General features: G+C 38.0%; 1 protein-coding gene across 4 annotated transcripts; it reads right to left on the reverse strand.

The window, feature by feature from the left end:
• KYAT3 (kynurenine aminotransferase 3) lies at positions 1-27,146 on the reverse strand. 4 transcript variants are annotated; one of them, XM_056355905.1, is made up of 14 exons: positions 27,088-27,146; positions 22,557-22,657; positions 19,314-19,372; positions 17,905-18,049; positions 13,649-13,798; positions 12,350-12,436; positions 10,836-10,958; positions 10,625-10,745; positions 6,641-6,717; positions 5,652-5,741; positions 4,844-5,030; positions 3,776-3,849; positions 3,247-3,333; positions 1-1,922 (listed from the first exon to the last, which is right to left on the reverse strand). In XM_056355905.1, the coding sequence occupies exons 2-14, from the start codon at positions 22,653-22,655 to the stop codon at positions 1,860-1,862; spliced, it is 1,362 nt and encodes a 453-aa protein (XP_056211880.1). In that variant the 5' UTR covers positions 22,656-22,657; positions 27,088-27,146; the 3' UTR covers positions 1-1,859. The 4 variants fall into 4 exon arrangements, with proteins under 4 accessions (XP_056211880.1, XP_056211877.1, XP_056211879.1 ...); XM_056355902.1 differs by having other exon boundaries at positions 22,557-22,685; XM_056355904.1 differs by having other exon boundaries at positions 22,557-22,675; positions 27,088-27,143.
• Positions 27,147-27,857: the final 711 nt, after the last annotated feature.

The following is a 27,857-nucleotide window of genomic DNA, read 5'->3' on the forward strand; positions in this document are numbered from 1 at the left end:
CAAAATTCAAGTATTTTATTATTTCATATCATTTCAGAGGCTTAAGAAATTAGAAAATTGATTCACATAATCATAAAAACATTACATATAAGCCTATGTTTTACCATGTATTTATGCTAGAAAAATCTGTTTAATTTTATAAAAATTTACTTTTCAGTTAAAGCAGCAGATTATTTTACATTTTCTTTTCCCAATTCACCATGCAGCTCTATAAGACTGTTGCACTGCCCTCTTAGTTCCTGCAACAGCACAGCTCCCCAGTGCAACTTAGATAAACAGATTTTAAACTCCTTGTAAAACAGAGTGTAGATTTCACAGACATCTAATATCATAAAGAATAGCTCCTCCTGTAATTTAATGTAGGAATTTCCACATGAAATTCGTGCTGAAATTTCAGTTAAGTAATTTGAATAACTAAATTGATTTTTCTACACAAAGACTACACACCACCTTAAAAATACCAGCCAAACATCTTTTGGTGAGATTTGGGGAATGGCAGTGCAAGACAGCTACAAAAACTACCAAAGTCCCAGCTACTGGACTCCAAAAAGCCCAAGACCAAGAAATGCTAATAAAAAAGCATAGCATCTGTTCTCACAGTCCAGTTCCTATGCTTTTTTTTTAGGCCCTGGTCATGGTCAGTCTGATGGAATTCAGTTAAGATTCCAGCTGTGTGATCATAGTATTAGTAAAATATTTGCAAAACTAGTTATTGAATTCATTCAGGCTTGCCACCATAAGGCCTGTGGGAAGAATATAGAAATAACATGGAGAACAAAACGCACAGCCTTAAAAGGTTACCTGCCTGGCTTGCTTCTGCTAGCGGGAAACTCATCTGTGGATGAAAAGATGGCAGAGAGAACTGAAAAAGGCGGCAAATAGAAAGGAATCCTCCATACTGATCTCTTTTGAAACAGTCCTTTATCAACTGACCCTTAAACAAAGTTAATTGACTTCACAGCACAGTATTAGGTCCACCTCTATGATCCCCCTAGATCTAAAGAGTCTGAAATAAGTTTGGTGTGAAGTTACCAATGTTTTGAATATGGTAAGAAAAAGGATGATAGGATTGTGCCACTGTACATCTGATTGTGAAGGAACCTCTAAAGAAGTCTTCTATTTTGCTTTGTAGATTCATCCATGTAATAAATAAGTAAGTAGGCAGACATGAGTAAATAGAATTCCTATTCTAGATGCCACTTCTGTAACTTTATTGAGGACTGAATACTTTCAGAACAGCACACATTAATATCGTGGAAAAATAAAATAGTAATTATGCAACTTACCACTTTTCAATCTTGCCTATACTATAAACACTGTATAGATTTAACTCAATCACTTTATTTATACTGATGCAATGTGTGCATGGACAGGGTAGGTAGGTATTATGTAGAAAGTCACTAATATGAGGCATATCTTAATTTTCCTCCACTGCAGGCTATTGAATTTCACAGATCACTATGTTTAAGTGTCATCCCTAGTTCCTACGTTCTCTCATACAAAAAAAAATGCTCCCACTTTTTTCTTATAGGTTTTAAAATACCTATATCATCTATTTATTTTACAAGGTCCTACAATTTTTTTGTCTTTCGGTAGAAGTAGTGAATCTCATGGATTTTCTTATTTATTTTTTTTAGGAAAAAAGTAAATGATTTTGGAAAGATTGAAAACAAACATCTGAGTTGCATCACACATATTTCAGTAATTCATTGTTTTAACTCCTCAGCAGGTGGCAGCAAAAAATTATTTACAATGTCACATTAATTCTGTACTGTATTAAGTAATTTGTTCTTACAATTGCAATAAAACCCCCTTACTATTAGCTAATTATACCGGATGGAACAGTTAATTAGAAAAAATCAGGCTGTCTGTTTATTCCAGTTCTTCAGGATCACTTCAGCTGCATCTAGTGTGCTGTCTTTCTGTAAAACAAGGAATATCACTATTACTACAAGTGTGGAGTTCTTTAAAAGAGAGTAGCAGTCATGATTATATCATCCCAAATCAGTATTTGGCAGTTTCACCTGCATCCTGTAAATATCTGTCAGTCAGTTTTTCATTAACAGTTACAGCTACAAATCTAGACTACACAAAGAATTCAGTGCTGATTCCTTGCAGATATTTATTAGGTAAATTTAAAATCAAATTCAGTGAAAACAATACTTCTTATACAAACGCCTAGCATTTATGCAGTGACGTACTTGGCGGCTCTATATCGGAGACATGCTAACATAGCTTCCTAATCTTCATGTGTACAGTTGGGATTTTTAAATCTCCATGCAACCAAGTTATGCTGTGAACTACTTAAGCGTAATCCCACTAAATATGGGTAATCTCTCCACTGGCCAGTTGTGTGGCTTCGCTACAACCTGGTGAGTCATACAAGTAGTCTTTAACTTGACATGATTAGTGCTGTTCATCCCGGCCAAGTCACATTTACAACCAGCAAGTTTCATCCTGGTTGTTACTGGCTCAGTTTATATCATAGTCTTTATACTTATAAAGTAACTAAGTAACACAAGCAGAAACTCCCCTTCATTACTGGTTCAAGCTAAGGCTCTCATCTTTATACTACAACAGTTGGGAAGTTGCACATGTTCCATTATGCTGACTCTGTTACAGAACAATTGGGAAACATCTTAGGGCTGTGGGCTTATCAAAGTTTATGTATCTGTCCCCAGTGTCTTTCAGTCTTTTAAAGAATAGATTCAACAGGAGGAAGAACATGTGAAAAGAACGTGCTCACAAAATGGCAAAAGTCAGCCAATTCACAAAAAAACATGTAAGATAACTTACTGCTTTCTTTTATAATTTGGAGCTTCTGTGAAACCCTATGCATCTTCAAACAATTCAGCTAAACCCGAAGGTGACTTCTCTCTCACACTCTGCTCTGGATTATACAATTCAGCTTAACTGACAGCATACCTGTGACGTTCATTTTCACTGTCACGACTGGACAAGAATGCTTCTAAAAATCAATAGAGGAAGCTAAAAAAGGCCTACCCACCCTGTTATCTTCTGCCAGTTACCCTTCTTAGCCATGTCACCCACATTTATGGTTTAAAGTCCCTCAGCAAAAAGGCAGTTGAAGCTATTTTGTACTGAATTTTACACCATGCTAACTTTCTGTTCCTAAAACCATCCAGCGCAGGAGATCCTAAGCAAAACATAAAAGTCAGCCTCTTGCAGATTTCTGTACTGCATTGATTTCTAGGAGTCTTAAGTCTTCCCAGGACACAAATTTACCTTAATGAAGCAAAACCGTATATATTTTTCAAACTGCCTTTTTGTCTCAGGACCACAGAATGCTGAAAGAGGAATTGCTGACAGCTTCTGAAACATAAAACAGAAATATTATTTGCTTATTTTATATATGTATAAAAAAAAAACATTTTAAGCATGATGATTTTACTATTCCTTTTCAAGAACTCCCCCTCCCAACATGTGAGGGAAAGACAAGGTTCGGTTTCGTATGCACTAGCTAGGCTTAAATAAATTCAAATTACTTTTCTTAGGCACAACATTTCAAATGTACTTTTGTACAACTAGCATTTAAGCATGCTGAAAGATAAGTGCTGGGACATAACACAAACCTACAGGGTACATTCTCAGCATATTTAGCAATATTTTAGCCACATCATTATCAGCAGTTACTATAAACACCAAGCGATATTTTGAATGGAATTTATTACATTATTTAATAAGTACAGTTGCACTGCTCTTGCTTTCAATAGAAAAGCATTTCTAAATCTAGAGTATGACTAAGACAACTTACCTTAGATGTTATCATCCATTTGACAAATTTATAATCATAAGGTTGTTTGTCATCTTTCCCAGAGAGACCCACATCTAAAAAAATCAAATTTAAAACAAACATGTTGTAAGATTTCCTAGACTTCACTGGGAAGGCATTCATTAGCAGCACTTGATTATAGTTAGCACTTAAGAATAAAGATGCATGCTTTTATTTTTTAAATATAACTAAAAATTGCACTACAACAATTAAAAAGGCCAACAGACTTAACTTTTCCATTCTGACCTGAGCACTTGCTCTCCATTCAAAGCAAATTCAGACAGGTAGCTTGGAAGAAAGCTATGCCATACTCTAAGTAGTCCTCAAGTTTGGGTTATTGAGGGATCAGGACTGTGGAGGGTACTGAAGAATGCATTTATTGTCTGGATAGCAATAATCACTGCAACTACAGCTTTTTAATCTGTGCAGCTGGGGTATCTAAAACTTTCTGACACATGGTAGCACTGTGTGTAAACATTTCCGTGTGAATGTCAATTGCCAATAGGACAAGTTAGTGAAGAATGTGGAACTAGAAAATGTTTCCGTGTGGCAATTTTTCCTCCAAAGTTACCAAAACTTCCAAAAGGTTTTGTAAATTTTGGTAATATTTTACAGTATTTATAAATCAGAGTGCCTCAAAGAGCCTTCAGGGTATGACTTCAGATTAAGAAAAACAAACTAACCAACCAACCAACCAACCAGAAAGGGCAAAGTACAAATAGTATGACAGGAAGGTACTTGGCTCTCAAACATTTTCATAATCAGAGACCTATTGAAAACAGAATTTTTTATCCACCTCCTTTATCCTCCTTAAAACCTTGCCAAAGCTTTGCAAAACACGGACAGTAGTTAGGATCACAAAGGCTTTGCTGAAGCTTATAAAATCCACCTCTCAGGCTAAGGTCAAACAGAAAATTTCAGTCCTAGTTAGCACTTCTGACAACATTATGCAAACATGAAATGAGAATATAGTTTTAAATGAAAGTTGCATTTTCAGATTAACTATATTATTTGCTTTCCACACCCTTTTTAATAAAACTTTATACTAACTTAATGTAGAAACGTCGACAATCATAAAGTATCCTCCATCTGGAATGACAGGCTTTAGTCCAGCTTCTTGAAGTAGCTGAGCCATCCTATCACGCTTGCTTTCGAGCTCTCGAGACAGTGAGTAAAAATAGCAGTCTGGGTCATCCATGCGTTTATAGTCTATCCAAAACGCTTGTGCCAAAGCCTCCTGGAAACATAATCGATGTTTAAAGTACTCATGGACACTCAGTAAACTTACATTCACATACTTCCTACTGAAATCACATGGATTTTTCTTTGATTCTGGCCCTTATTAAGCAAATCAGCATATACAAATTACACAAGCTACGTCCAAGCATGTAATTTGTTTGTCACTTTGTGCTGCTGCAACACCCAAAGCACCCAGTCATTTGCTAGGCACGAATCATATGCAGAAGTCACATAAGGGTTTGCAATCTGAATTGAAGCTAAGTTTAAATTATTGATAATAATGTATCATGGAATACTAGAAAGCAGTAGACAGAGATAATGCTCAGTAAAACCTTATTGCAACAACTGTTGTTCGTATTTGCTAAGAAACCACTACAATTGTCATGTTTTATGTAAGAAGCAGCAGTTCGTAGGTGAAAGAAGAATCTGCAAGACAGATTATTTTTGTATTTTACTTTTAAATGTCTAGTGAGCTGATCAAATTTGTCTCCTCTTCTTGCACCCCAGAATATATATTCTGACAACTGAAACTTCATTGTTGTGATTATTGTTTTATTACAGTGAGGCCTACAGTTTTGCTCCACCACAAAATAACCTCCTCTGCCCCATATGAACCTACCTGTAAGGGAGTGGGGCAAGTATACAGCGTATTTTGGTGAACAACTTGCAAATGCTTAATCAGGTTCTGGGGGCCAATAGACCAACCAAGCTAAGGGAAGAAAGCATACATATGTTATACTTAACAGCAGTGGTGCTACCAAAAATTAACAAACAAAGAATTAAAATTAGCTGATGTCTCAAGTTTTTCTATTTTAAGAATTGGTACTGAATTTGTTTTGACAAAGAATTAAGAAAAGAGCCAGTTTACACAAAGTTTGTTGAATGATCTCATTTAAAAATTTCTAGATTTGAGACAACAGGGTGAAATGAACTCTATCTCTCACAGGGTACTGAGGAAACTTTTAACTCTTCATATAACAAGGGTTAGAAAACAAACTAAGCATTTATTAAGAATGTTATCCCTAATTGTTTTAGAATCTTTCCATCTCATAAGTTCCTGTGTCAAAGATGGTTTGAGCATAAAGCAAAAGCTCACTACTGAATCATAGATGTTATGGTTCAGTTTGAACACAGGTGATAAAAAAGAAAGAATTTAGTTGCCAAATGGTTAAAAATTCTTGTTTACTTTCTGACATGTATTTTAGAGTCAAGCAAAATATTATCATTACATATTTTACAGAAATACAAGCCATTCCAAAACATACCATTATCACAATCTGAAAATATCACCACAAAACTGAAAAAGTTAAAATATGATAATATCCATGTTTTCTCCCAGAATCTTGATGTTTTTTAAAAAAATCATACTGTGTTTATTTATATTTATTTTTTTCTCCCAAGAGCTAATTAATCAAGAGACAAGAAGAAAATTAAAACATGGGTGTTTTGCTGTAATTGCTCCAACTGAATGTTATCTTCATGTTTTGGAGACACAGAGGTTTGCCAGAAGCTTTCAAAAGACAGGTCATACAAACAGAGGCTTTTTTAGCACAATAAATGCATTCTGTTATTTATATAACTGAGCTCTTTTATAGTGATTCTTCTTACCTTCCAGCCAGTTACACTGTATGTTTTTCCAGCACTTCCTATAGTTATTGTTCTTTCCCACATACCTGGCAATGTAGCTGTATATAAAATAAAATAAATTGGGTACAGATGCACTCACATATTCCATGTAGTTAAAAAACTGTACTGCCCCTAGTTCAGAGCTATATGTTGATACATCATTGCAGCATATTAAGTAAGCAATGAGAATATTCTAAAATTATAGCAATTGTAACAAATGGGAAAGGATATGTGAGCCGAAAACAAGGTAAGGATTAATGAAAGGAGAAAGAAGAGGCAGAAAATGAGAGGTATAGTTTGTGAAAACTATGTTAGTTAGCCTCAGCTAAAATGCATAATTATTCAGAAGAAAGGTATGATGTAAGAAGTGGCTAGCCATTCATCTCAAGACAGCATTATTTCTGATGCCTGATAATCGCACCATATACAACATTAAGTCAGGCACTGCAAACCATTTTAATAGAGTTGTCCAGTTCAGTGTCGCTGGCTGGCTGAGAGATCAGAAGAAAAGAATTACTGAGACTTCTAACCCAGAACCAAACACTGTAACAATCAGAAAACTAGCCGAGTGAGCAAATAAATTATACTTTATTATATAATTTGAACAGGCCTGGGACTGACAATAGCAGCTAGCTAAGGATGTCTGCAAGGATGAAGGGACACATGGAGGCCTGTCTCTGTATTTGTATCTGGTAGGAGACCAAAATCCTGTTTCTTTTCCAAGAAGATAACAGAACAAATGTCTCCCTGTAGTTTGCAATTTTTTTTTCTGTACACTGCTTCAGGGGAGCTCTATTTGGACTCTTTTAACTTAATTCATTTTCAACAGAAACAGATAAATCACGACACATGTAAGTCTGAGACACAAAATTAGACAAGCTCATACCACTACTGCAATTGCAGTGATGAACAACATCCACCTCCACCTCACTGGAACACTAGAACCACTACCAATGAATCTGTCACTTGTTAAATCCCCTCTATAGGGAGACCAACGAACAAAGACTTTCCAAGTAAACCCACTTAATTTCATAAGGAAGTTTTTGCAACAGTTATCTGCATTAGACATGGTATAAATCTTTGCAGTTATTTGAAAACATGTAATAATTTTTTGAGCACACTTGCCAAGAAGAAAAAGAAACCAGCAGAAAAGAAACTCAACTACTCTGTGACCTTGAAAACAAAAAGCCAGTTTGAAGAGACGCGTTTTCTAGCTAGCTAGGTCAAGAGTATAGATCACTTCCTAAAGGCAACCAAACTAGCTCTCACAGACAGCAAAAAGAACTGAATTCCAAAGCTAATGCCCTCCAGTGAGACTGTTTTGCCATACAGTCATAGGAACTCAACCTTGGAGGCAGACTGCAACAGCATTCCAAACAGCAGCAGCAGTAAAGGGCACAGGGGAAGAAGCAGTTCCATTGCTTTTACAAGCAGCAAGTTTTAAATTGAGAGGGAATACCTCCGTGTCACATGGCAACATCATTATATGACACCATAACCAAGTCTGACTCCAATTTAAAAAACGAATGAAGTGCAAACTAAGACATATAATAAGCCTTTTACCTGGGATGGCACTCAGCTTGTTGAAAGGCTTGTTCAGAATCCTCACTTATGAGATGCAATATCTAAATCTGCCACTGCAACCCTAATCACTGCTTAGGGGAGGTCCACAGTTTAATGGAAGTCAGATAATGATCTGACCACACTACAGAAAGCTGCTTCAGTGACAGCACAAAGACTGTACTATTTTTATGATCTGTGGCTAGCACCCCCTGTTATATTGTATTAAAGAACAACCATCAGACCCTGTAAATTGATGCAATATCCATTTTGCATCTCTCACAAAAAAAAGTGTCCCTGCATTTGATGGAATACATAGAGGTTAATATGGAAATAAAAGTTTTTAAATAGTGAAATAACACATTCATTTTTTCTTGTATTATCTTTGTAGACTTCAAGAAAAAAAATATCTAAGAAACTTCAGTTAGAAAGAGTAGATCTTGTTTCTTTTATTGAAATATTATTGTTTACAGTGTTACCCTGAAGGTTTTATAGTGATTTTAAAGTTAAAGATAATATCATGGGATCTGTTAGAGAATATGTACCTAAACCTAGCTGACCAATGTCTAGGCTTTAACTTGCATTATCAATGCATGATATTTTTACATTTTACGCTAAAGTACATAATACCTTATGTTCAACTGGAAATGTTTTGAAGCATTAAAATGACAATACTGATACTAACAAACAATAGAGTTACTATGTCTTAAGAATTCACCACCTGTCCACTAATGTGAAGTGTAACTGACAACACAAACGTTTGGACCTGCTGCCATTGCAAAGGGAAATGGATTACCTCACACCACCCACAGAGATTTTGGTTCCGAGAACAGCTATTTACATGAACCACCTGCTAAGCCCATGAAGAAAGCTTTAATTTAACTCATTTTACTTTGCAAAAGGGACATGATAAGCCACATGTGATCAGTTACTGTGGTAACTTGTTAGGATGCACTGACTCAGATTACTATCACCTGAATGTACCCAAAATGTTCCCCTTCTTCCGTGTCTGAAGTTCTTGAAGAAGGTATCACTACCAAGGCATTAACAAGAGCCATGAAATTAGACCACTTTCAAAACAGACGCATAGCCTATACAGATTCATGGCCAATACAATCAATGTACTGCAGCCGTATGATCAGTGACTGTGTGGCTGAGTAATAAGCATTGCAAGGTCATTTAGATACAATTTCCTTTTTACTATTTATAAGATTCAGTTTTTACAATGATGTAGGCCCCACTAATGGAAAGTTTCTTTTATTACTACTCTACGCACATGGAATTGAAGCATAGAGGTAAAGTTATTCAGCATTCAACCAGCGGTAACACAAGGAAAAAAGCTAAGCTTTTTCATGTCTAAGTTTTATTAATCTCTCTTGGTTTCGTTGTTTAATTTCAACTAATTGTCTCTGTTGCACAACTGAAATGTGCCTTTGTTATGTCAGTAAGTACATCATAACAGATAGTTGATGCCAGATGCTACCATTAGAAACAAAACATCTGTACATATAAGGAGGAAGTTTTTGAGTTTAGCCAGCTAAGATACATCAGCAGATCCAAACAGAGATCACCACAGTAGAAATTTCTACATAAATGCTTAGCTGTAGTATTATAGGATTGGGAAAGGAGTTCAATAACCTGCCCTAGGTTCACTTGTTCTGAGGCACTGGGAGTAATTCCACTAACTTCAGTGAAACTTGCATCAAGAAGTAAAACAAGAGGGACAGGGTCATAACATCATATTTGGTTTTCTGGTTTGTTCTTGCAATGGTGTTTTACTCCTGTAACAAAATTGCCTGAAGACTTCAGCATGCTTTCACACTGCCCATGCAGTGACTTACTTCATTGGATTCAATGTTTATTGAATTTTTATTATTTAACACCCTGCACTTTGGAGCAACAGTGTTCACACACCATCTCCACACTAACCGTTATACTTTTTCTTTATTTCTTTTTGTAAGTAGTGGAGCAAAAATAATTATGTTCCCTATTGTGCATTTCCCTCAATTATTATCTCTGCAATGTTTGGAGAAGGAAGTTTCAATCCCTGTTTCTTTTATTAGTTCTTCAGCAAAGCACAGTTCAATATACATACATGAACAGCAGTTATAAGTAACTGAATAAGGACGGGATATTCAGATGATCGTAACTGACTTGTGAGAATCGGTCCCACTGGTTTCTATGGATATCTGCTCCGAAGTCACTTAAGAGCTTTGGGAATTCTATTTGGAAAGTATTCTTCAAAATATTTTTCAAAAAAGGGAGGAGCTCTTGTCTGTAGAGTCTAAACATTGTAAAATAGTCAAAGCTTGAAGTTTGAGCTCCTTCTAGCAACCATTATCTCCGACAGGTACATTTACAACATCATTCCTCAATCACTTCTAAGATGCCACAAAAAATCAGTACCTATTTTAATGTGTTTATTTCCTTTATAGACCAGCCATTCATACACCTCATCACTGATGCAGAGAGTATCATGTTTAATACAGAGATCAGCTATAACTTGGAGCTCTTCTCTGGTAAACACCTGGCATTCAAGAAAGTAAGAGACAATGCATTAATCATAGTATTTAAGGCATACTCTGAAATTACAGTAGTGTTAAAGCAGGACTCTTACCTTGCCCAGAGGGTTGTGTGGAGTATTCAGAATAATTGCTTTTGTTTTGGAATTAAACTTATTTGCAAGTTCAGTAGGATCTAAGACCCAATCAGCACTAGATGCAGAGTTTCCATCATTTTTCTATAAAAAAACCAATAAATCTATGCATTACTTGAATATAACATGTTACAGCCTAAACAGAGATACACAACTTATCACCCTCAGACACTTTCACAACCATACTTCTCAACCTATCCAATCTGTCCTGCTTTCCTGGGAGAAGGCACTTCTAGGAACAAGGAGGCAGGCTAGAAGCAAAGTAAAATATTACACTAGTGGCTGTCCTGGCCTGGCCCCTGTCTGCCTCAAAGCACCCCCAGGAACTGGTTTCCAGGATCTGGTTGCACACATGCTGATTGTAAGTGGTAATGCAGGAAGCCCAGTCACATGACAGGAGAGTTTATGGCCTTCGCAGACACTAGAACCAACACGTGCATACTTGACTGGAAAGATTGATCACTACTGGAGAGACTCAAGGTCTTTTCCTCCTCCTTGTCCACCTGAAAATGACCAAACAGTTAAAAATCTGCACCACTGAGGCTCTGGAATTGCTGCGGTATTACACAAGGACAACAGAAGTTTGGGCCAGCTGCTACAGAGAGCAAAGAGCATGGCCACACTAACTTTCTGACACCTGCACATTACTGGGAGAGGTCCAGACCAAAAACAAGGGTGTGAATCTGAAAATACTTGGAGGAACCCCATCACTCAAAACATCCCTAGAAAGAAGGCATCAGAGGAACAGTCTCACCTCCACTGCAGTTTTGGAGGTTCTGTCACTCTGCATTGTTCTGATTTTATGGTGTTCATGCAACAATCCTGCCTAAAGAGCCCCTCACCCCTCCCCATACAAGGCTGCAAATCACTCAAGGCAATAGTAACAGGATCAATACTTTGCATCCAGAACAATCCTTGTAAGCTGCCAGCATAATGCCAGCAGTACCAATCTGAAAATTAACCCATAGCAAAATTATTCCTTTTCACCACTAAAGGAAATGGTAATTCTCATATGTATAGGAAATATGTCTACTGCATGATCGCTCATTAGTAAACAGGTTTTGGAAAAGAAATTGTATTCTGTCATTGTAGGAATTGCTGAAGGAATCAGAATCCAAATCTTTTGAAAACCAGCAGATACGGAAATTGCACTGATAATGTAATCCTCCTTCCCTTATCTACACTGAAAACATTCTCTGACGACATCCAAAAAAGGAATTTTGATCAGCTTTCAGAATGCAGAAATTAAAGTAAATGAGAAACATTGTCCCACCTTCTCCAACACTAATAAAATATTCTATCTTCTTTGGATTATTGTTGTCTCAGACTACACTATAGCAATCTATCTCATTTTTATATAATTGGATATTATGAAAAACTATACAGAAAAGCATCACCTAGAAGGTGTTCATCAAACTTTATTGAAGATAGATGAGAAACTTTATATGATAAATAATTTTTAAAAAGCTACTCACATATCTCAGTGGGATAAAAACAGGCTTTGCACCCGCCATCCTTACCATGGGTTCATAACAGTCATAAAATGGCTCTATTATTATTACCTGAAATTACAATAATCAGTATCAGAAACAGAGGATTTACCATGCATGATACCATCATATTTCCAGATTTATTTTGATGGTATTACTTGATCATGTTTCTGGCACTCCATCCTGATCTAACATTGCAGAATATTCCTCCTTTTAGAGCATCATATACCAATGTCCTCAGTCTAAGTATGATAAGCACTACTCATTTTTTACAACACACACAGGCTGTTCTTCTACAGTTACACATTACAACAATTAAGACAACACTATTAGGAATGTTCGGGTCCTGCACACAGATTCAAAGGTGCAAGGCAGAGATGGGAGACTGCAACAGCAAACTGTTGAACCACAGCATGAGTGCTCTAATTCTGTCCATGAAATTCGAGGATTTCCAAGTATCTCGAAATGTCAGAAGAATGGCTTAAGTCCTCAAACTTTATCAGAAGAAAATTTTAAGAAAAAAAAAAATAAAAAAAAAAGAGAACAAATTAAAGGAAAATTGCATAATAGCAAAACAACAAAAAAATCCCAAAAGCTCATAGCAGAAAAACATTACAAAAAGAGAGAAGTGACTGTTTGAGCAACAAAAAAGAAAGAAAGATGAGAATACATTATACAAGTGAAACCAACAAAACACTGAAAGCGAAATGCATGACAACACAAAAAGTTCTTGTCCATTACAGGTACAAACATCCTCCTAAAACTTAATATCTTTGTGAAGAAGGGATACATCAGTAGTGAAGGGATAAATGACCACAGCTAGTACAGTAAACTAACAAGCCTTTCCTTTAAATGACTTTTCTGCTACCTATGCCACTACCATGCGATAGTCTGAAACAGAACTTGATATACAATTGTTATTCAAACACCAATAATACTTTGTGCCACTCTTAGTCTCCTGTTGCAGACACAGCCCACAAGTTTTCTCAAATAAGAAATCAGTGCGCATTGTGTCACCTAACAGTAATAGTGATAAACAACTGCTACAGGTACCACAAGTATGAAAGAAAGGAGTTTGTAAGTGGGTGAATGCTAAGAAGACATCCAAAGGATAGGCTGCTGAACACAGCTTCTGAAAATGTCAGATGTGCAACTGTAACAAATCAAATTAACAGAGATCAGAAAGAAGTCCCAACGTAAACTTATATTTAAAAGTGGATGAATAAAAAACAGGCAAGTTCTCACTTCAGTGAGTACACGTGAATATTTAAAATAAAAACCTACTTCATCTCCCTCTTCAATTAATGCCTGTATTGTACTAAACAGAGATCCATAAGCTCCCACGGTCACCAGGATATCCGTGAGAGGATCAATCTTTCTTCCACAAACTCTCTCGTACACTTGAGACAAGGCTTTCACCAGCGACGGATGTCCCTGTTCAAAGCAAACAAATGCAACTGATTGGTGTCTTCCTGACAACATACAAAGCCTATGTTTGGGGTCTTCTCCACACAATAATACATTTTGAAACAGAAAAATACATAATGAGTGTTAACAGCTGTTAACATGGTAGCATGGTTTAAAGTTTTTGCACATTACAGGAGAAAAGTGGTTTCAATTTATTCATATTTACTAGGAAATTCTTTTTATATATCTGATGCTTTTTAATTTCTGTCTTATCATTACATCTCAGGTTAGCTCCGGGTAACCTATAGGACAGCCAGGACAAGAGACAGGAGGAAAGATGGGAATTCTCTGACACCAATTCATCCACACCTCCTTCAGAGTCTCTTTCTCCCCACCCATATTTCTGGCTGAAGCTCCTTCTGTTTCCTTCCTTATCTTCAAATAAAAAATATTTGGTGCAAGGGCAAATTTTTTATTCTGTTTATATACTGCTGATAAACAGCACTTGTAATCAGAATAATGATTCATATAGTCATACCCCAAATCTCAGAATACCATTTGTGTCCCCTACAGGGACATGGTGGTTAACATACCTTTCTCAAAATGTGCAAAGAACAAGAAAACAAACATGCAAAGATCATATACAGTATGGAAATAAGAAGGCATGATTCTGTTTACACAAGAAAACTACAGATTACCTGCTGTGAAAATCTTTTTTCTTTTTGGATACTTGGTAGGAATAGAAAACAGCTCCTTGAGAAAATGCAACTATGTATCAAAAATCCTTCTCTAAAATACTGAACACTGTACCTCTACACACAAGGCATAAATCATGAACCTTCTGTAAACAAAAACATTACTATAAAACAAGACTTACAAGTCAGTGCTGATTCAATTGACAGACACTTCTTGCCATGAGTGTGTCAGCTACACAGGAATGCTGCACCGCCCAAGCCATGTTAGGCCACTCTACAGGCCATAGCCCTACAGTCAATGAGAGATCCAAGCGCTGCAGAGGGCTGAGACAATGCCTCTATTATCAGAGGGATGTGCATCATTCATACGCATCCTGTTGTCTCACCCACGGAGTTCATTACCCGGTGTGCTAAGAGCCAATCTCACACACAGAGCCGAGATGTCATTTATTGCACGTCTGCGCAGAGATGGGTGCTAGGTGGTAAATCCACAGAGCTCGCACACCTCTAACATTTTATACACTTTGAGCAATTGTTTACAATTATGTTTAGTCACACTTAATTCTCATTGGTTCTTATGAGCCTTGTCTCCATTTAAAGGTACACTACCCTTTTTACACCATGGTTCGGTGGGAGAGGGCTTTGGGCTTCCTTTGCTCGAGGGTAGATCCTTTAGTGTGCTAATTAGGGTAGTTCACACAGTTGTAGTAATTTCTGTTTGGTCACATTAACCATTTGGTTCTCCTTGAGCTTATATTGTTATGGCCCAGCTTGACATTTATGGTGCCTATTCCTTCTCTCAAGGCCATGTCTTGTTAACTATTTGTAACATCCTGTTTTTCAACTTCTTTCTTGTTTTTCATTATATATACATAGTTTGTATAAATTTTAAGTTAAATAACAGACTGACCTTCTATTAAACACATACATGTGTATGTCTGATCTAATACTGAGCCAGTCAACTACAATCGCTCCCATATTTGCTACTAGAAATACTTGTGCTCAAAACCTTAGAAGTGCAGATGTTTGTAGAAGAAGTGCAAAGGCTGAGGATGGGAATATTGCTAAAAAATCCTCTTTAATTACTGTCTACAGTATAATATAGCAGCAAGCATTAATAATTATTGTGGGAATTATAAAACTATTTGAAAATAAAGAACAAAGTGCCAGAATACTGAATAATTGCATGCATTGAGAAAATTATATTTATGCTTGATTTGCAAATTGCTTTGAAGAATCAGTCTGTGAATAACTGTCAGAAGGTAAGACTGTAGCCCATTCTTTCTGTAACCTTTCCCTCTGTTCCAAGGCTCCTCGAAAACCTTGTCTGCCTGGTAAGCAAAAACTTTTCAGGTACTTTTCATGGGTGATGAACATACTAATGCTTAGCCCAAAAGTTCACTAAATCCCAGCCATATTGTGTGTGTCCCCAACATAAAATAATTGCTTTATACTTTCAAGTTTATATATATATATACACACACACATATACACATCTTGTACTTCCAGACTCTTTGCACATAGCTAAAGGTGATGAAACAAAATGAACCAAATGTTACCATGTATTGTTGTTTGTTTCAGTATAGTCACTATGGAAAATTACTAACCAACCTTAGTCCTGTAACACCGAATTGCTGATTTCACACCAAGAGGAAAGGAGTCATCTAAAACTTATGGTCACTGAGGAAACTGTTGTATAGGAAACTAATGGAACAAATCTGGATAGTCCACATTAGGAAAGCAAACTGACGTTCAGTTTTGTCAGCCGTAACTATAGGATCGACTATTTTTGAGACCCACCCATGAAAACTCTAAAAAACATGTAAGAAGCATGCACGATGCTTAATTAACATAGTACTACCTAGTCTTGGAAACTGAATGAGTATGTATGCTTTTTTCTGAGAAATGTAATGTATAAACATGTGTATGGTCTATATAATCTTGCCTAAATATAACATACAGTACACATGTTAGGTGGAGCAATCCCCCGTGCATCCAGCATTGCAATAAAGGAATACCTGCTTCTTAATGCTACATTGGCGTTGAGGAGTTTTCTTATTCCTCATTTCAGTGACACAAAGAGGGATGGAATGAGACTACAGCCACTGGGGGGGGGGGGGGGCGGGGAGGGAATATTTTCTTTTTGTTTCTGTTCTTGCCAGGGCCCCAAGTGCCCTAATAGGCCTTAATGGCCCTGACCAACCTTATCTGGGGACCCCTGATCCAGTCGCTCCATTTAAGTGCTATACAGTGGGGTTGTTGGTCTGCAATTCAGTTATAGCCATGTTTGTATCTGGCCATAGACTCTGTTGAACCTGTCTCCTACTTGTAGATTGATTTTGTGGTTTGACCTTAGACCCGCTGTGTCACCCTGGACCTGCCCAGTGATCACTGGGTTATGTCTAACCATGGTTAGCATTGCAGGGCCCGACCCATGGACTGACGTCCTGACTTGACCTCAGGCCCATGGCATCACCACAAGCTGGCCTGGCGATGTGGGCAGAGCTCAGCCACCATCTCTGGGCCTGCCTTGCTCAGGTACTGTGGGACTGGGCCCTGGCTGGCGAGGCCTCCACCCTGCTCACTGAGGCAGCTTGTCCTTCAGGGAAATGCTGGCCACTGCTGCTCCCCGTCAGTTCTAATGCATGCAGATTCACAGAGAATAGGCAAAAAGTTGTGTTGGAATATATATATACAACAATGCCACAACTACCAATAAAATCACTGGCCTACCAGTGTATAAAATGTTTTTCTATCATTGTTATATAACAGGATCATATAGAAAAATACCAGACTCCTTCAGGTCTTGTAGCAATCCTAACACATGATTCTCAATTGGGCAAAATGGTTTATCTTTGCCACAAAATAAAAGATGGACAAAACAAACAAGGAAGTGGTCATACTAAAACAGTAATGGTCCACTTGAATATCCTGCCTTGGACAATGATAAATGCCACACACTCATACCCAGCCCAAGACACACACTCTACAAGCCAACTTACAGAATGGGTAGTGACTACCTTCCAGAGGCAAAAACTTACTGTTTTCATCACTTCCAAATCTCCACTGAAATCTACTAAAAGTTACGAGTGAATCACGTATTTCTTTCTCGTTCTACCATTACCCTATCTAATCCATGTTTACACCAACCGAAATCAGAGGTAAATGTGTAATTTACATTCTTTAAACTGTGAACAGACTCTTCCAAGACAATCTATCCCAGATGTGCTCTACCATTTTGCTCTTGCTGAAGGATTCTGCCTTGAAGAAGCCTACACAGAGGATGTTCATTAGTAACAGATAAGGCTACTAGATCAACGTAATTTGGGACATAACAGTATGACCTACAGATAAAACCAGTTTCACCAAAGTCAGTTTTTTCCCCTGTGGCATGTTTTCCACTGAACTTGGGTTCTCAGGTTCCATAGTACTACTTACAAAGCCTCGTGTGTACTGATTCAGCCTGTCAACTGCTGCTGCCTTTGCCAGCTCTTCTTTAACATAGGTGGGAGGGGATATATCAGGAAGGCCTTGACCAAGATTAACAATTGAGGGATCTGCAGCCACCTTTGTAAATTCAACCCTAAAGGGAAAAAATATCTTAAAGTAAACATACCAGAAAAAAATTATCTTTTCCTTCATTAGCATTAAAAGGCAAAAAAAAGTATTTCACTTTGCCAAATTCACAGCAGTGGAAACATGTTTAAGTAGAGTGCTCACATGGAGAGGCAGGGGCTGGCACAATGGTAAGTAACCACAGGAGCCAGAGGGAACCCAAGAAAAGGTTGACCTTCTGCATCCACAGAATAACTTCTCTGCCAGCAGAACTGTGCTCAGATGTGTACATGCACAAACACACAGTAACTCTGGATATGGGCAGAAATAGAACACTACTCTCTGCAAAATGAAGCAGACCTAATTGGAACAGGCACGTTAAATGATTTAAAGGCTAGACACTGTCAAGTGAAGGTGTCATTTAAACTATCCAGTCACCTCAGAGTGCTATAAATATTTTTTGGTAATTTTAGGCAACAGTTTCAGGCTGTTCATTAACTATTTCTAATAGCCTGCCAGATACAAACATTAGGATTCCTGAACATTTTTTCCCTCCCTTCACAGGTAAGCTTTGCATTTTACCCTTTCCTCCCTAACCAAATGTTAACAAGATTTAAAAAAAACAAAACCAAACCAAAAACCCACCAAGCAAAACAAAAAAAACCCCACATAACATCACAGTTCTGTCAAAAATGAATACAAATTACTGAAAATGAATTTGAGGCTGGACAACCGAAACACCTGGTGTGTGTATATATATATACACACACATATATACATACAATTAATGTAAGCCCAAAATAGTGTTCTGACCAACTAACACAATCCCATATTTACCACTGATGCCAATGTTGTTTTAAGACCAATTTAACAGCTAGAAAAAAAGTGTATTAAAAATAATGAGCTAAATTATAAAGACAAGTATAATGGCTTTAAAAAGAAATCTTACTCATTTTGTAAACATAAATCAAGTGTAATTGAAATATGTTATTCAACAAAATTAACATTTAAATTTGAAAGTCAGCTATACTACCATGCCCAAGAGTTAAATTTGTCTTATGTGGTTTACTAGATGAAGAGAAGCCCAAGCCTAATATTTAAAGCTCAAGAATAAGAATTCCTTCGTACCTTTAATAGATTTTGGTTCACTGCTGCTAAGCAGGTGCCAAATATATTTCAGTAGTGATAGCAAGTGCTGTGTATCTTCTTATTGACAATAATTATACATTTGTAAAGAAAATATAGCACACAAAAACATTTTCTGAAAATACAGATATTTTGCTTTTACTTACCACACATTGCTATCAAGGCCTTCAATTCGTCTTGCGTTTTTGGGTCTGAAGGCCATTGTCTGCAAGATCAAAATACAGAGACAGAAGGGTTTTGTTAATAAAGACAAAGTATTATATTGTTGGATTCTGCATGACAAACCCTCCTTCATGCCTTCTCAGATAAACCATTGCCAGCTGAGTTCAGTAGTTATACAAAATTATAGACATGTTCTTTCAATTAAAGCTTCTAATAGCTTGAATTCAGACTAACAAGAAAATACATAAAAACATGGTAAATTCTCTTTTATCACTATCTAAAGCCATTGAACTTTCAGCAAGGATGGAGCAGGGGCAAAATTTAGCACAACAGCTTTAGAAAATGACTTAAAAAAATAGGGCACATACGTTCTTTTTCTTTTCTATGCAAGACTAACAATGTATTATTTCTAGCCCAATTCCTGCTCAATCCAGTTCGGAAAGTGTGCATTTTCAATGTAATTTTATTTGTTAAATTGATAGGTAAGACGAAAATAGCAGACACTTCTTATTTTCATTCAGACTTCTAAAACTTCTAAATAAATGTTTACTTACAGCACGGCAAAACCACATTAGAACATATTTTTGCAGTATATTCAGACCTTCAATTCAATTCAAACCAAAAGTCTTGGAAAATGGCTTTAGAATAGACTTTCAATGAGTACTCTCTCTAAAGGCAGATAAAACCCTATTGATAGCTGTGGTATTTTTAAGCTAAAAAGAGAAAAGAAAGTTAGGGAAAAAAAAGATTTATTTCTATGTGCAAACAAAAAAAAGGGCAAGCCTATTTCTACCTTTGTAAACCAGGTTGATACTGGGAAAAAAATTGCATAGGCATTGCATAGTACCTCAGTACTCCAGATACTCCTGTTTCTTTGAGTTAAACTACTAATTTTAGTAACTTTTACCACTGCTAGCTATTATTGTCTGAAATACTAAAACCCCATATTCTAGCTACCATACTCTGAGAAGAAAATCTCAGCATTTCCATTACACTCCAAGTTTCAACTATGAATCAATGGGAATTACTCATAGTAGAAATATTATGCAGGCACACGTTTGCACTCAACCTGTTTACAGTAATGAAGCTACCATATACATAATAATTTGAAGAATGAGAAGCTATATATTTAAACAGATGCTTCTCTGCTCATATGTCTTCTCTACAGATCCGATTTTGACCTCATCTATGAGGCACAAACAACAGAGGAATCAAGCACAGGACACCTTTTATTTGTCCTAGAAAGAAAACCATTAAGATAACTAGACAGGTCAAGTTGTACTTCTTGACACAGAACAAGGGGGAGTTAAGAGGGGAGTTCTGACCAGCTAATCTGTACTGCATCTTTTTAAAAACACACATGTGGTTTAGGGGATGAATCCAATTTTACAATGTATGTCTTGGTAAATATGATCAATGTTTGGCTGTACTATATAAATACAAGTAACACAGGTACTATTCAGACTGAGACACACACACACACATCTTTTCGCATGCTAGACAACTTCTTGTACTGCAAGGAATAAGAAGTCTTACCTGGAATCTTTCCAGTTAATAATGAGAATTCTGTGTGCTGCCATGGGTAAATTTGTTCCATTGACCAGCTCTTCTTGAAATGTTTCAATTTGCTAAAAGCTAAAGACTTATCAACTGCAGGACTTTTATTACTAACTATAACGTAAATCTTAACTGCATTAAGTAACCTTTCCTAGCTAAAAATGTATTAACAAGTAAGCCTTCACCTTACAGCTCTTATACTATTTTAACTTTAAATATTTAATGATTCAAGTCTTCCTATTTATTTGTTTTTTCTTGTGCCTTGAAATTGTTTTAAAACAGAATAGCTGGCCCTGCATTAGTTTTCAGGTTTTCACAGATTTCAGCTTACAGCGGGGTTCAGATCCACCTTATCACTTTGAGAAAGGTAACCAATTAACTGACATTTTAAATGATACCTCAAGTAGCATTCTTTCTTCCAGAAGGTCATGAGAATTCTTATGACTTTTTTTTTTAGCCTAGTTATGTCATCACTTGATAATCTTCAAGCCATTTTTAGGTGCAGGGCTAGTATTTCCATGAGTTTAAGATGTGTTAAGCAGGAGAGGTATGTCCTCCTCAAGCCCTCACTCTGACCTCCTGCTTTCCCTAACACCTTCTACCATGGAAAGCACCTGACAGAAAATCAGGTGCTGTTCATATTTATCTTTCTTCCCAATACAAAGAAACTTGTGATTAAACTGAACTGCGGTATGTTTAATAATAATAGAAGCAAATACTTTTACACGGTGCATAATTAAATTGTGGAATTCAATGTCAAAAGCTACAACAGAAGCCAAGATCTTAAGAAAATTTAAAAAAAAACCACCAGGATTAGATTTCAACACGTTTAGTGAGAATATCCAAACTCCATACAAATACTTACAACATATAAAGAACTTATTCAGGCAAAAGCTGACCTTCAAAGTGGCTTGCACGCTAAAATAAACTTCTCATATGGGCAAAATATGCTACAACTGTCCAGTATAATGGTTTGAACACCTGTTTTGAAGGATCTGACATGTGCCACGGTTGAACCAATTTGCTGACTACCTGAACTCCTGTTCTGACCTGGGAACACAATTTACATTCCAGTGTTCTATATGCAATGTAGAGTGTGACTTCCAACCACCTACCATGTTGTAAAGCCCTGTTTTCTCTCAACAAAACTGGAAGACTTAAAATGAAGTTACACACTCCTTATAAGTTGGGAAAATGGAGAAGATTCTGTATAAAATTATGTTTGAGGTACTTATATAGCCCTTATTATTGCAGCATCAAAAAGCACTGCTACTCTCATTTCGTTAAACAAAAACTGAGATACATATAAATTAATTGTCTCACCAAAAGTCTGTGATAAAGCTGGGATCATGGGATTGTCTCCTGTATCTCAAGCTCTAGCGCCCTACCAACTAGGCAATCCTTCTGGCCTGATAATGTGCTAGATGTGATTTTAAAGACTGAAAAGGATACACAAAGCAATAATCACCAAATTCTGTTTTGCTAGTGTGGTTAAATATTTCACTGATTCAAGCATCTTATTTTGTTCTTCATGTTAAATGTTTGGAACGAAGTAGCAAGAAATAAAGAAAACACAGATAATGCATATATTTTGGCAACACCGCAAAATTAGTGTGTCTCTAAAATATTGCACAAAACAGTTTTACTTACGAAGCTGAAGGAATACTTACTGCAGAGGCTGCAAGTCTGATGGATCTGGAAAGCAAATCTGTTCGTAGTTGGTATGTTCTAATGCCAAGGCAACAGAAGCTTCGTGAAGCAAAAAGCATGCCTGCATAATAAATGTGACCTGAAAAAAACTTACAGATCCTAGGAATGAGTTTCTACACATCACTAAGCAATTTTAAAAGATAGGATCCCTTCCCTTCAGTGTTTGTTTTTTTTCATTGAAATAAGTATTATTACCTTATCACATTTGTAAGCATAGAGGATGAAAACTTTTAACTGACAGGGCTGCAAAATGTTTCTGAATGTCATCTAGAAGGAAAGTTCCCTCTATTTGACAGCACCAATCTTCTTTTCCTTTAATGACAATTAAGACTAAATGGAATTCAAGTTTCAAAGCCTCTGTTAGAATTGTTGTGAAAATGTGTTTGTGTAAAAAAAATTACTATTACAATTGCCATTTAGACAGAATTGAAAAAGAGTCCAATTTTAAAAAGACACACAGCTTTAAAACTGGTCTCCATTTTCCAGTGTTTCAAATCAGGTATTGTGAAACAGATAATTAGATCACCAGTCACACTGGAGAGGCAGGCCTACACACTTTATATAACTACACTAAGTTTTGCCACAGTGACTTGACAAAGAGCAAATACCTTCCACAGCAAAAACCAGACAGCTAGAAAGGACGCTCTGTGTGGAGTAACAGATCATTCACTGACTACAGAAAATGTGCCCTGGTAATCAATAACTATAAAAAAGAAGTAAGAGCTGGTACTTCAGGCAACCACTTCCAGAGTGTATTTTTAAACATACATATTGGATGACATTATCAAAATGACTGGAATGTGTAAGAGAAAAACATGTAACCCATAGACCAATGTCAGAAACACAGTAGCCACAGCAATATAATTACTAACTTTGTTTTCCATAGTTTACTCATTAAAGAACAGATAATCCCTGCTTCCCTCCAGACTTTGCTACATGAATGAGCAAAAGAAAAACAAACAAACAAACAAAATATATTTGTATTAGAAACAAAGGAATGCCATTGCCTGTTAAAACACTACCATGCAAGCCTTGCAGATACAAGTAGAGAAGGTAATTCCGTATCAAAGTATGATTTTTTCATTAAGAAGAATGGATTTAGTCCAACAAGAAAGTCTTTTTTTACACTTTCAATGTAAACTAATAGAAAAGGTGAACCAATACTCCCTTTTAAGGATGCCTTATTGAATGAGTTAAGTTTTAAACTTTCTCTTATTCCAGTGCTACAAACTCAAGTCTCGATTCTGAAATCAGTTTTTTTCTCACACAGTACTGAGTTGTAGCTAACTCGATTAGACCCCTCGATTAATACCCCTGTAATCCCATTGCATTTAGCAATCTCCAAGTATACAATGCATTGATGCTTCCTTTACAAAAAGAAACCCTGGCAATTTCCTTAACTCTGCTGGCCTGAGCACTAGGGAAAGTAAACAGCAATTAAGTCTTTGATACTAGTCAGCAAGTACTCTGAAAGACACAAAAGAAACACCTCTGTTTAAAAAGACCTGTAAATACATTTTAAGTTACTTTTAATAACAGCACTTAGCATATTTGACATAATCTTTGATAATAACTACATGAAATCAAAAAGATTGTGAAGGCCTCTATTTCTCTCCTTGTGTATGCTTACAAAAACTACTTATGTAACATACTGTTACTACCTTAAAATGTGACTATGACAATAGCGCTGTTCTTCCAGGGTCAGACCAGAGACAGGAATACTCTGGCAGCACACTTAACACTTGCAGTAGTCAGCCCAGAGGGACAAACATGCATATCTTTGCCTGCTTCATTTTGTATTGAGAAGCAGCAAAATTAAATAAAAAACTTGCAAAACTTACATGCAAAACTAACTTGCAACTTTTGTAAGAAAGATTATTAGCAGTTGTAAATAATTCTAGCACCGAAAGACAGTCTGGTATTTGACAAGCCATTATTTGACCCAAGACAATCATACAAAACCACAACATAGCATGAGGAGCAGTAGACACCACTACACCAATCTGCTATACATGAGTAGACAGCGAAGCATGCATCGTGGTGGCATGGTCAATCTCTCCAAGTACCTGAAATACCTAAAGTAAAAAACGGTATCCATGTTTAACACCACAGAAATGTAAAAATTGTGAAAACTTCATGAGGAACATAATGGAAACAATACTTTGCTGAACAGCCTCAGTAAACAAAGTCAAGGCACTAGCATGCCTTGTCCCACATTTCTCCCACTGCATTTCAATCTGTGGCACTTTTCCAGCAAATGCTAAACAGCACCTGTTCAGACTCCAGAGCACTCAAGAGACAAGACTACTGACCATTAAATGAGAAAGCCTCGTATAAAATACTTTTATGACTTTTTTTTCTTTCTAAAAATGCTTCTTCTCTCTTCTGCAACACTGAACACCTTCATTTAAACTAGTCTAGGAGGTACAAGCAAAGGCCTCCTTAATATAACCTGAAACTCTCCCAAACTGATCTCACAAAATGCAATACCTAGTCCTTTTTTTTTCCCCCTTCCCCCCAAAAAAACATTCCCACTGTAACTGTATATCACATGGTAATACATATCACAGGCTCAAGAGAATTATTTACTGTTACTTTTAGGATGAGTGCATGCCTAATTATTACCTCCGTATGTGTTTTGGCAATGACCAAGTATGTATAAGACATCAGTGAGATGCTTTATAATGTCCTAAGGTAAGTTTTCCTCACCAAGACGGAAAGTTTCTTCCAGCTCAGGAAAGTTACACAGTGCTAGGCAGCTACAGAGGTACTGCAAACCCTGTTTCAACTCTCTTAAAAATTTGTAAGGTTCTTCTGAGACAGAAAATGCACTGTTCTTTGTGGGGGAATGAAAAGGTAGTCTTACTAATGTCTCTTTTTTTCAATTTTGGAGCCAGGCACTGGCTTTTTGGCCAAGAGTCATGTCTGTTAAACTCAGAAATGAACACGAATACTTTTCATCCCATTCTAACGTTCAGTGCTCTGAAGCAATCATGCTTTAACTCCTGTCAGTCCTCCTGGAATTCAGGCTTGCATACTTACAGAGAAAACAGGAAAATTAACATATTAGGGAAGAAAGGATAACAAATAACTCCTGCAGCTTCCTATTTTTTTAGGGGAGTGAAAAGCAAGGAAGACTACCAGAAAGGTCAACACAGGAAATGTTTTTTAGTGGGGCTGGGAGGAAGGCATGTTCTGGTTGCTATCTGGTTTAAACTCAGATTTGGTGATTTAAACTAGACTGGAAGATATAGTTAGACTTTGTCATGGGAACTCTCTGAATACATCTGCATATTAACAATCATTCAGCTCATGGTGTGCTCTATAACCACTCCAGCACAGATATAACCTGTGAGTTGCAGGCTCTTCTGCTCCCTTCACAGCTGCCCAGCCTCCTGGTCATACAGTACCATGACATCGGATGCTGCTGTACCACAAGGGCATTTAATGAAAAGTTACATGTTGGTAATTAATTGAATTTTTCCCTTTAAAACTGAAGGCCAGTTGCTGGTGTTCCTTCATTTCTGAGCTTTAGTTATACCACCTCCATACAAACAATGCCTTTGAACCTGAAAGACTCACAGTCAGATCCCTTAAGCTGCTGCATTTTTTCCATGTAACAAGTGGTCTCATTTTACTGTGCAGTCTCAGCAGCAAACATTACTGGAAACACTACAAGTCCATCAGCCACCACAGTAATGTAAATATAATCCCTGTTATATTTGTGTTGTGTTTAATATTTGTTGGATACGCAAACCTGGGAAATGTCACATCTCAGCCAAACTTTGTGAAGCCTTTGACTGTTTTTTTCATGCAGCTATATGATGAAAGCTTTGAAGAAAGGGTGCTCACCAAGGCCTCTTCAAAACTTTTTTTCCCAACTATCTAAAAGTAATAATTGATGTGTCAAGCCAAGAGACCTGTTGCTAAAACTGCTGGACTCGAGCAACCTGGTTATTCTTATTACAGGCACTGAACTCAAACACTGCTTTATGTGAAGGATTTGTCGCAGGAGTCAACATTTTATAATTTCTTCTTCCATAATCTAAATGGAACAGAGAAAGCTGAGTGTGGAAAAGTAAATTTTACACTGCAGGGGGGTGGGAATCTTACTTTTTTCCCTTCATGTAGCAGCTTTGCCGTTTAGCCCCTCAGTACCGTACTCAGCTCTCGCTGCCGCCCCCCACCCTCGCACCCCCCAGCCCGAAGCGCTGTTCCCAGCACACAGGCTGCAAGTCCAGAAGCTGCCGGGACCAGCGAACCCCCCGCCAGCCACGGGACGCCCCGACACGCTGTAGCACGCTCCTCAGGCACCGGGCCGCGGGCACCGGCTCCCGGCCGCTCTGCCGGCCAACGACCGCGGTCGCCATCCCGGCGCAGGCTGGGGGCCCGCAAGGTCCTGCACGCCGCTGGCCGCTTCCCCCGCGGGCCCTCAGCGGAGAGGCCCCAAGGGCAGAGCCTCCGCCCCCGGCCCGCGCCGCCACAACTCACCGCCCCGGCGCGGCCTCCACCCGCCGCCGCGCTCCCGCCCGCGAAGGGCGGCGCGGAGCCGCCGGGGCGGAGCTGAGGGGCGGGGCGCTCCCTCGTGGCGCCTGAGGGAGAGGGGCGGGAAAGCCCTGAGGGAAATGGCGGCCCAGGGGGGGGCCGGCCCAGGGGGGGCTTTGCCCTCATCGCCCGCACCGGCTGGGCCGTGAGCGGCCGAGGAGAACGTGAAAGCTGCACGGCCCGAGAGAGATTGCGGGTTGGCTGGGGTGGGTTTCCCCAGAGCCGCCGGGGGAGCGAGCGGGAAGGCGGCGGGCAGGCAGCGCCCTGCGCGGGCCGGAGCAGTGGGCGATACCCTCCCAGCGCAGTGTCCGTCCTCGCACAGAGGCAGGCGATGGGAGGGCCTGGCCGTGCGGGTGGAAGGTTTTCGCCAGGTGAGAGGGCTGCTGGCAAAGTAAGGCACAGCCACTTGGCTGAAGTTTTAGAAATGTCTCCGCATTTCCATGTTCTGGTGGATTTTTTTGTCAGTACTTGAATTACGGCTTTCTCTGATCTTTTTCTGCCCCAGCACTTCTTGATATGGAGCTGCACACAAACATGCACGTAGCATCTCCTCAGCAACATCACAACTGGGGTGCAGTTGGGGTAAACGGGACTAACTAGTTACCTTATTCGGGCTGTCTTTCTGGAAGGAATGAAGTGTCAAACTCATTAATAATCATCTCATATTGAAGCTAATCCCTTACCAGGAAAAGAATGGGTTTTTCCAGATTTCTTCA

Source organism: Falco biarmicus, chromosome 11, assembly GCF_023638135.1.
Source record: "Falco biarmicus isolate bFalBia1 chromosome 11, bFalBia1.pri, whole genome shotgun sequence".
In the NCBI taxonomy this organism is placed as follows: Eukaryota; Metazoa; Chordata; class Aves; order Falconiformes; family Falconidae; genus Falco; species Falco biarmicus.

Bases quoted from the DNA above. Each gene is read 5' to 3' on its own strand.
- KYAT3 (XM_056355905.1), bottom strand. From the start codon at position 22,655: ATGCTTTTTGCTTCACGAAGCTTCTGTTGCCTTGGCATTAGAACATAC. The intron at 19,373-22,556 runs GTAAGTATTCCT...TTGATCTTGCAG, and splicing joins TCAGACTTGCAGCCTCTGCA to ACAATGGCCTTCAGACCCAA. The intron at 1,923-3,246 runs GTAAATTTGTGT...CTTGTTTTACAG, and splicing joins TACGGTTTTGCTTCATTAAG to AAAGACAGCACACTAGATGC.